This window comes from Leptinotarsa decemlineata, unplaced genomic scaffold, assembly GCF_025532065.1.
Source record: "Leptinotarsa decemlineata unplaced genomic scaffold, Ldec_3_MD MMD2_tig00001719_RagTag_RagTag, whole genome shotgun sequence".
Taxonomy (NCBI): domain Eukaryota; kingdom Metazoa; phylum Arthropoda; class Insecta; order Coleoptera; family Chrysomelidae; genus Leptinotarsa; species Leptinotarsa decemlineata.
Window position 1 is genome coordinate 6,901,328 of NW_027412569.1, and position 9,675 is coordinate 6,911,002.

The 9,675-nt window shown below is 37.7% G+C and overlaps 1 protein-coding gene and 1 long non-coding RNA gene across 2 annotated transcripts; both read right to left on the reverse strand.

The window, feature by feature from the left end:
* Window positions 1-2,419: 2,419 nt before the first annotated feature.
* LOC141482706 (uncharacterized) lies at window positions 2,420-3,549 on the reverse strand. Its single transcript, XM_074176394.1, has 2 exons — window positions 3,395-3,549; window positions 2,420-3,331 (listed from the first exon to the last, which is right to left on the reverse strand). The coding sequence occupies exons 1-2, from the start codon at window positions 3,547-3,549 to the stop codon at window positions 2,626-2,628; spliced, it is 861 nt and encodes a 286-aa protein (XP_074032495.1). The 3' UTR covers window positions 2,420-2,625.
* A 1,297-nt stretch (window positions 3,550-4,846) lies between these two features.
* Window positions 4,847-9,459, reverse strand: LOC141482707 (uncharacterized). Its single transcript, XR_012465674.1, has 2 exons — window positions 7,920-9,459; window positions 4,847-7,861 (listed from the first exon to the last, which is right to left on the reverse strand). It is a non-coding gene; the product is annotated as an uncharacterized lncRNA (long non-coding RNA).
* Window positions 9,460-9,675: the final 216 nt, after the last annotated feature.

The window sequence follows — 9,675 nt, forward strand, 5'->3', positions numbered from 1 at the left end:
AATAGAATATCTGCTGTTGATGAAAACAATTGGATAGACGAATCAGATGATGAGGATGTCAATGTTCCGCTAGAGGAAGTGATAGTTGAAGCAGAAGATGTTGGAGTCGATGAAGATGAGATAGACGAAGTTGAAAACGAGGCCAACCAAAGCGACGAAGATGATGACGTGATGGAGTTTGAGAGGGTCATGAATGAAGAAGGAGATGATGAAGGGATAGAAGCTGACACAACTGAAGGCGATGGTGCTTTGAGGATCGGTATGCGAACGCTCAATGTCAGTGAGACACTGGAAGATCCCTTGGATTTGTATTGTGCAATGGATGCATACGTATTGATCAGCACAATAGATGGAGAGAACAAAAAACTATGTTGGTGCTGCTTTCGGTTTTATTCGCATAGAAACAATAATGGAGGGTGGTATGCCCATGTCAACACCCACAACACTGTCTCAATTATGGAAATGGGGCAGAATTGGTGTGAAGCTTGCGAGAGGCCACTAACAAACTTCACCCGAGTATCTACATGTATTATATGTAATAATGTCCAACCTGTGGCACAATAACCGTGGACCTACTGGTCAAAAAAAAAACAACAGCCCTTTTCAGGGCTACATTATTCACACAAACAGTAGTTAGTTGTATTAGTATTCATAGATTATATGACAAATGAATACTTTGACTAATAAAAGTCTAAGTAATTTGTTAGTCTTTGAATATCTATACATTATATGACAAATAAATTACTACTTTGACTGAAAAGTCGATATTTGGAATTTGATAGTCATTGAATATCTATGCATATGATGAGTACTACTTTAAATGAAAGTTGAAGTTGGCATTTTGTCAATCATTGTATGCATATAATGATGAATACTTTTACATACATACATTTTGTTTGAGACTATAATGTTAACAATGGTATGAACCTGTTTCTGTTTGAAAGTATAATGATAGCTCTGAAAAGAGCTATTTTTTTTTATTGTTTCAGTCTTCAATTGTAGCCCTGAAAAGGGCTGTTTTTTTTATTAATCCATGCAATGGTATGGACTAACGCTCCTCATCATCATCAGAAACAATGATGATTGTATCATCATCTGTATCTGATGATATACTGATGATGTCATCCTCATAATCATCTGAATCAGACGATATACTAATGGCATCATCATTAGCATAATTATCTAGCTCGTTATCCTCTAGATCGTCTAACTCATTGACATCCATCTCTAACTCTGCCTCTACTTCCTCTTGCATACCTTCTTCCATACGTGCCGGGAAATCATCAGGTAGATCATAGATACGTTGCAGCATTTGTGCAAAATTTGTACTGAAATGATCGAACGTTGAATCTATTCCATGTACCTGGATGGGGCCTGTACTCGTCATAGAACACTCTGGTACACTCATCGGTTCGGTGGTGGAATCAGCACTCGACATTGTGGAAGAATGATATAGAACTGGGATTGATGCTTTATTTATATTGGAAAAAAAGGAGGGGGTGAAGTGTAAATGTAGAACAATTCAGTGTTTGAAATTCGAAAGCAATAAGAATGACAATTTTCTTGAAATTCTAAGTGATTATTATTATGAGAAACTCTGAGTGATTATTATAAAAAAACTAATAAGGGAGAGGGAAAAAGACACTGCCCCAACCTCGCAGTGCCTCGTGTACACCAACCAAAAAGTGTGTACTCCGTGGAAGGAAAGGAAAGGAATAGAAAGGATGGGAGAAATGAGGAAACGATTACATATCATCGTCTGAATTCAGGACTTCATCAATCAGGATAGGGGATGGTGGAGGACTATCATCGGACTCATTGTCAGCGTCACCGTCATCATCGACATCGCTGTCGTCGTCGTCTGTGTTTCCGGACTGTGTATCCCATTCGTAATCATTCCGCCAATCATAGGGATCTGGATAATCCCCATCAGACAGGTCCGCTTGATCGGTTCCAGTAACGTGAAGCACTTGTATCCGATCATCATAAATTATGTCATCATAATTCATCGAGTGAGGTGCCGTCGTGGAGGTAACGAAACCTTCATGGATAGAAGCCCAGTAAGGATGTTGATGCGCTGGGTCACTGTACGGCTCAGTAGTTGAATCAGGTTCCATGTTGAAGGTGGCTGATCAACTGAATATTCCAACAGATAATTCCTACTTTTATACTTTTGAAAGGGAGTGGGGGAGGAGTGGGGAGGAGAGGGGATTAAGTGGGAATGAATTTCAAAAATGACATGAGCTATATTCCATGAAAGAGAAAATTGAAAATACTATATGAATTATATGAAATATACTTATTGATTTCATTATGAAACATATTTTCTTCCCAAGAGATTATTTACAATAGATTAGAGAACACAAAAATTGATGTGAGGTATTTGCATAGAAGAACTTGTAATTGAAATAAAAAAAGGAAATAATAATGAGACGAAGTGAAGAAAAATGCTCCAACCATCGCATTGTTCAATGTGTACCAAACCAAAACAATGTACACCCTTAATTTCACTTCTTTTTTTTTATTTTATTTTTATTTCCTAAAATTACAAACATAAACTTAAAACTATCTTAATTAAATATTCCTAACTAACCTAAAACTAATCTTACTACACTTACACTTAATCTATGGGAAAGTTTTTATAAAAGTCACTAACTTTTTATAAGTCTCTATCGAAGAGGTATCTGCTTCACACTTTTTCTCCAGAGATGCATACTTCCGATCTAGTTCGGCTATTACTTTTTCTGCTTCCCTCCGTCGGTTAACAATTTCAGCCATTTCGCGCTTCCTTTTAACCAACGCGGCCTCACTAGCTCGAGAAGCATGTTCTGCTTCCTTACATCTCTGTAGAAAACTGTCCAACATTTCACTAACCTCTCCGATAGGCTGTCGCACTTGTGGCACTAACACTTCAGGATTCGTCACCGGTGTTGCCAGCATCGGCGAAAGCGGCACCACCGACGGAGTGAATACGATGGGAGCCTCCTCCGATGGGGACAATACAACTGGTGGCTCCTCCGGAGAAGGCGCCCTAGGTTGTTCCACTACTGCTGCGGGTGGTGTGGAGGGCCTTAAGCTGTTTGGAGCGGTCGACCAACTACCTGCATAAGGATTAGTCCTATTGCAAGTAGCTCGGTACTTAGAAATAGGACCAACCTTCGCTGCAGGTCGTTGGCAAACCTTCTTTACAGGCCTGACTTCCTCCTCCTCCTCGAATAAGTCAGGGCTGGTGGATCTGCACCTAACTCGCGAAGTGGATGCCTTCTCCTGCTCTGTCATAGGCATGATGGATGCCACAGCGTTATTTAATTCCTGAGTGTTGGATGCCATTCTGAAAATGTAAAATAATACAAAGTTAGTAGATGTAAAAAATTAAAGTACATTGTTAACTTACTCAAACTTAGCTCCTCGTCGTATAGTACACTGCTTCTGGTTGAGTATGGCTGGACTGCTCTGGATGACTGGAGTTGTCGTACTGAATGTAGAAGAACGTGCTCCTCGGGGTATCAACATCATTGGGAGTGGAGGGAATGAGGTGGGGGCGTGCATGCGCAATAGTTGGAATATGGTGGGGCGAGAAATGGTAGGAAGTGGGCGGGGTGAGCAATGGTGGGAAGAAAGCGTAGCGCGGCCCCGCCGCCCCCCACCCCCACCCGCGCGCTTCGCGCGCCGTGAAACCTAACCTAACCTAACACCTATGACCCTAACCTACAGTATGTATTAATCTAATCTAACCTAACGCGGGAGTAAATTCACCATGTTGGTTCAATTAATACGTCATCTGTTGGTTTTGGTTTTGGTTCTATTATTCTAACATTTGGATCAATGTCCAGTCCTGGATATCCCAGTCCACCTGATGGCCTGACTTTATGGCTTTTCTCCAAAACTTCAACTCTCTCTTCTAGTACATCATACTTTTTCATTGTAGTCCCTGTTATGTTTGACATAGCATCAAATTTTTTATTTGTAGACGCTGTTATGTCAGACATTTTTATGTCCACATCATTTGTAAGTTTGTCAAATTTACGAGTGAAAGTTATCCGAGCCTCTGCAATTTTATCGTCAAATGCTTGACGGGCATCGCGAGCAATATTACCTATTGTGGATTGTATTGCAGCTTGTAGGGCTAGAAGTATAACCTCCTTTGTTCCGTTAATTTCCCCCTCAAGATATGATACAGTTACACAATCACTCTTGTCAATTGGTTCGCTTATATTTTTCAATATTTTTCTTTGCATGTCATAATGACCATCTTTTGTTAATTTAAAACCAATCCCGGGAGGACCTCGAATGACATTACCACCCAATTTTCTTTTTCTACCAAACTTATCGATTGTTTTAGACATTGTGCACTCTACGATGATTCTTTTCTAACTGATATTTCTTTCATTTACATTATGCTATATACTTTACAGTAATTGGTTAGGAAAATAGAAATGAAACAAATAATATTTTTATCATTTTTTATTCATCTAAGTAACTTGGTAAAAGTGATACATATACAATACATAATACAATAATCACAAATAATCACAAATAAGAATGTTCCGGTTTGAAGGAATAAGCAATAATACTTCGAATTATTATTCAATTATTCATCTCTACAGTCAACAAATTGATTAGTTGGTCTAAGGCGCTCTCTTGAGAAAAAGAATGAACGATTTCAGACACCCAACGAATGTTATCATTAGGATCATTTCGATAAAATTCTATATCGCTATGACCCCATGGAAGAGTTCGAGTGGTATTCGGAATGATGAATCTCTTGTCGTCATGATACGATAAAGCGACTTTATTTTTCAATTCAGTGTAAATATCATGCAATACGCTTCTGAACGAGTTCATCTTCCTGAATATCATACCTCCCTCTTCAATGATTTTTTCATAGTCTTCACATGTCAATTCATTCTTTATAACAGATCGTTTCACACCTTTGGCCTTCTTCAGTTCACCATCAACAGATTTCACGTAATACGCTTTAGCACCTGTACCGTAAAAGCTGATTATTGGATCATTTGGGAATTCATCTTTGAAATTACCCAGAACTGACTTTGTCACTGGAATATTGAATTGGTTTCCTATTTTATAATTAGATGTATCGAACTTATTTATATTATTTTTGATAAATTCATAGAAATTGTCTGTATTTACTTTGAGAATAAGGGAGTCGGTATCAGTGTAGAGTAAGGACGCATCTTCTCCAAACTGTTGTTTGATACATCCATAGAAAAAATCATACATAACTGTTTCAGATAATTCTAGAATGGAAAATCCTAAATATAGTGGTTTATCATAATGAACTTTTACTCTAGCCAATTGAATGGCAACAAAATTTTCTGTAAAAATAGAGCATTTTTTAAAATTTGGTCGAGATATGAGACAACTAGCACCTATAGTTCTTTTTATATTTTCCCAATGTGTAATGAGTCTAACATCAATTCTATTGTCTACGTTTTCCATTGTTTTTCCATAGACTGCATTATTCATTAGTTTGTAGAAATCTTTTTCAGATTTGTTATTAGACCTATTACGCATTTCAGTATTCAAATCTATATAAGGCTTCATCCAACATGATTGCTTAAACCTCAATACTCTATGTGTGTTCATCACTATCAAACCATGATTGACAGCTTGCTGTAAGTTTCTATAGTGAACAATATATTTTCTTTTGTCGTTTAAATTTGGAATTAATTTGGGAACTTTCGATTTTGCATATGGAGGTATCAAACGTTCAACTAAGAATGGTAAATCGGAATGTTTATCATGAAGTTCTTGGGGATAATGTATATCCACTTCCAATACATATCCATAAGGACTATCGATATCCACATTCATTATATCAAGATTGAGAATTTCATGAGGTGCTAACCATGAAAATTCACCTGTTGGTAATGGTTGCGACATGCTGTGACCATATAGATTTGTTGCATCCAAATATGAAATGAATGAAGATGGTTCATTTGGATTATAATCCGGTAAAAATGTATTGTTTGCTTTATGTTTCCTTTCACTACATTGACTTATTCCACCACGAATACCTTTTTGAAAGAAGTGAACCATATCAATATCAGTTAGTAATTCCAATTCAATATTAGTATATTCCAACATGGCATCCCACGATAATCCGGGTGCAGTGAAGTATTGTGCCGGATCCAATTTATATTTATCAACAGATATATTTCTAAAGTTTTCAAAAATGTCACATAATAGTAACACATCTGACTTTAAATATAAATCAGAGTATTCACCCAAATCCTGACATTCGAATAAATTCCAAACAAGTTGTGCTCTCCCATAATCATTATCTGATATATGTTCACAATTGAGTTTATCATAAAATTGATTTTTGGTTGGAAGTCTTGGATGATTCAGTTTTTCGATGTCATCAACAAAACTATAGGGAAATACACCTTTCTTTCTCATCAAATTGAAATTTTCAATTTGTGGGAAATGTTTGCGCATCTCGATACACTGATCAGATGTTAAATTTGCACCTAAATTCTCCAAAGAACTAGGCATGAATCTGAAACTATCAATGAATCTCATTTTCAAATAATTCTTCTTCACCCTACCATCTTTATCCGTATAGGAGTGTGTAAAGAGATGTTTTGTGAAAGATATATATTTTTCATTAGTTTGTGGGATGACATCCACTTTATCTTTGTTTTTATACAATTCCTTTATGAATAAATGACAATCATATCCACTGAGATTGTGAAAAATTATAGGAATGAAATTTGGCAATTTAAAATTCAAATTACAAGATGAATGAGCAGCAGGGGACCTTTTTTTCCTGTGAGGTGACAATGATCCCTCACTTTGACTTCGCCATCATTAAATTGTTTGGAACAAATGCCACAATTTGTGGCAGAAGCAAACTGTTCCTCTTCCTCAGGAGTTTGTACATCCATAGGAATAGGAAACCTGAGATGATTTTCATAAATATTTTTCAAATCATCTTCGATTTTGCTAACGAATTTTTGGGCTGCATCCACACCCCTATACGAAACAAATTTTGATAAATCATCATTGTATGAACATTTAATCAAATAAGCAAATGAATAAGGCTCATGTTTGAATGTCTTGATCGAATACGAGTATTCAGGATTTGGTTTAGTGGTTTGAATCGGCTTCAGTACTGATTCAAAATCTGCATACACTACAAATGGTACCTTCATTTGTTTCTCAAAGTTTTCAAAAGTTAGTATATTTTCAGGTACCGTTTTCCCATATTTATTGACTTTGAAATTGGTTGATGGTGTTGTAGTACTCAAGTGATTACAATCATTTATCTTATGACGTAATAGTAATTGTTCATTAGAAAAATATAATAAACAGCCATCACAAAAATATTTCTTATGTTCATGAGCCGATAATTGGCTTGAAACTAATCTTGAAAGATCTTTGATCCAACAATAATGATTATTACCGAAATCATCTGTGATAAGTAACAAATTGACATGTCTTCTAAGTCTTCTCTGAGAGTAACGTAATGGTCCAATTATTTCATACATTATTTTACCCTTCTCGAATTTACTTTCTAAACCGTACACATTAACTGAAATATCATTCTTGTCTTCAAATTTCACAATATCTTTCAACTTTACCGGAAAATTCATACCTGTTACATCTATGACTATACTGAAATGTGGATACGATGAAACTTCTGATGTTCTATCGATTGCAGGATGTAGTGCTGAAGTGATAGCCCATGCAAAACAATGCTGATCTTCATTACGGACATTAACCACGGCCTTCCTACGCTCAATACATTCAGGCAGCTTCACATATGAACATCCACTGAGCGGGCTGTATTTATTAATGTTCAACTCCAGAAACATGATTTTTTCACAAGTCCAACCTTAAATACAGAACAATATTACTAATCCATCCAATTAAAACTTGGTAGAAATGTTTACCTGAATCACGTTCCTGGAATTCTGTAGTTTGAGCGATAATCCCATTTCGAAATCCATCAAATAAGGAATTCAAATCAGTAGATTGATCAACTGTTCTATTCTGTGAATTAAATGATTTCGTTTCCTTCAGGTCTTGTGTTTGTAGAATATAACTCCCAAATACTTCCATATTCACTTTGATGATTTTGTGAACCCTGATGGCCGATTCCAATAATTCTATAACTTTCTGCCTGATTTCATTAAAGAATAACATGTAATCGGTGGAAACAATGGAACTCTGCACCCTGTATGTCGCAATCCGACGTTTGAAGGCGCTCTTTATAATTTGAACACCATCACTGAATTGAACACATGTATTATTCTTATGTTGTAGAGTTCTATTGTGAGAATTCACTTGAGTCAATGGAATCATCACATTACAACAATTACATGTGTACATAGGTGCTGCAGCGTCATCTAATCTCACTCGTTTCACTGATGGCCCTCCTTGGCAACTCTGGAGCTGATGACGACGAAGGTTGTCACTACGGGTAAAAGATTTACCACATTCACAAGAATACATTTTCTATGATATGTTCTCACTAACTCACTCGATGGAAACTGACATAACCAACACTCGCCCGCTTCTTAAATACCATAATCCACGTCGCCTGCGCATCACCGTAAAGAGTGAGGGTAGGTAAGGACACATCGATGCATCCGCTAGAGATGCCTGACGTCACAGCCAAGCCCATCTCCCAATTTGATGCGATAACAGTTGCCGGCACGAGCAAGCAGTGATCGTTGCGCTCTCGGAGAGGGCAGACGTTTGCACAGTCCTCGCCCGCCTGCGTGTCACCATCAATAGCGAGGGTAGGGTGATGCGTTACGTCACATCATTCACTGCTTCGAGAGCGATAGCCGAACAAGCAATTGTCGTTGCGCTCTCGGAGAAGACAGACGTTAGCACAGTCCTCGCCCGCCTGCGTGTCACCATTGATGGCGAGTCTGGGGCGTTACGTCACATCCTTCACTACATCGAGGGAGGTGAGAGCAGACCGATGAATACGCATTACTCTGCCACACGTCGTGGAGTGAACATGTCGCTCTCTAGCCGTTGAACGGTTATTGCTGTGACGTCACTCCACTACTAACTTGGTGCCCTCACACCGATGGAGCATTCATTACTTGGAGGATCTTCGAAGTATGCAGACGTATGTTTGTACATAGACAAACAAGCACATGATGAAACCCTGTACCGTGCATTCTCTAACACACACACACACACATACACACACAAAATCTCATATGAAAAAAAAAATCTGAACGATCCATGCACCAGACACTTCAAGGTCACAACGCCTTGACTTCACTGCACAACAAAAAAAAAGCAAATAACACGTCATATTGGTGGGGGGAGTATTAGAACCGGGAAAAAATTTCTGAACGATCCATACACCACACCCTTCAAGGTCACATCACCTTGACTTCACCAAACAACAACCAATAAAAAATCAATTAATACGTCATAGTGGTGGGGGGAGGCTTAGAACCGGCTCAAATCTCCTACTAACATCAACTACAACGTCTGAAAGAACCAATTACTTTTGCGTATCAAATGAATGGAGATGTCCTAGAGAGAAAAGCAGAAGTGAAAGATCTTGGAGTAACTTATAATTCACAATTCCCATTTTCTAGTCATATAAAAAAAAAGTATAATCTGCCAATATAATTCTGGGTTTTGTAATCAGGCGGGCATCATGCTTTTCAAGTAAAC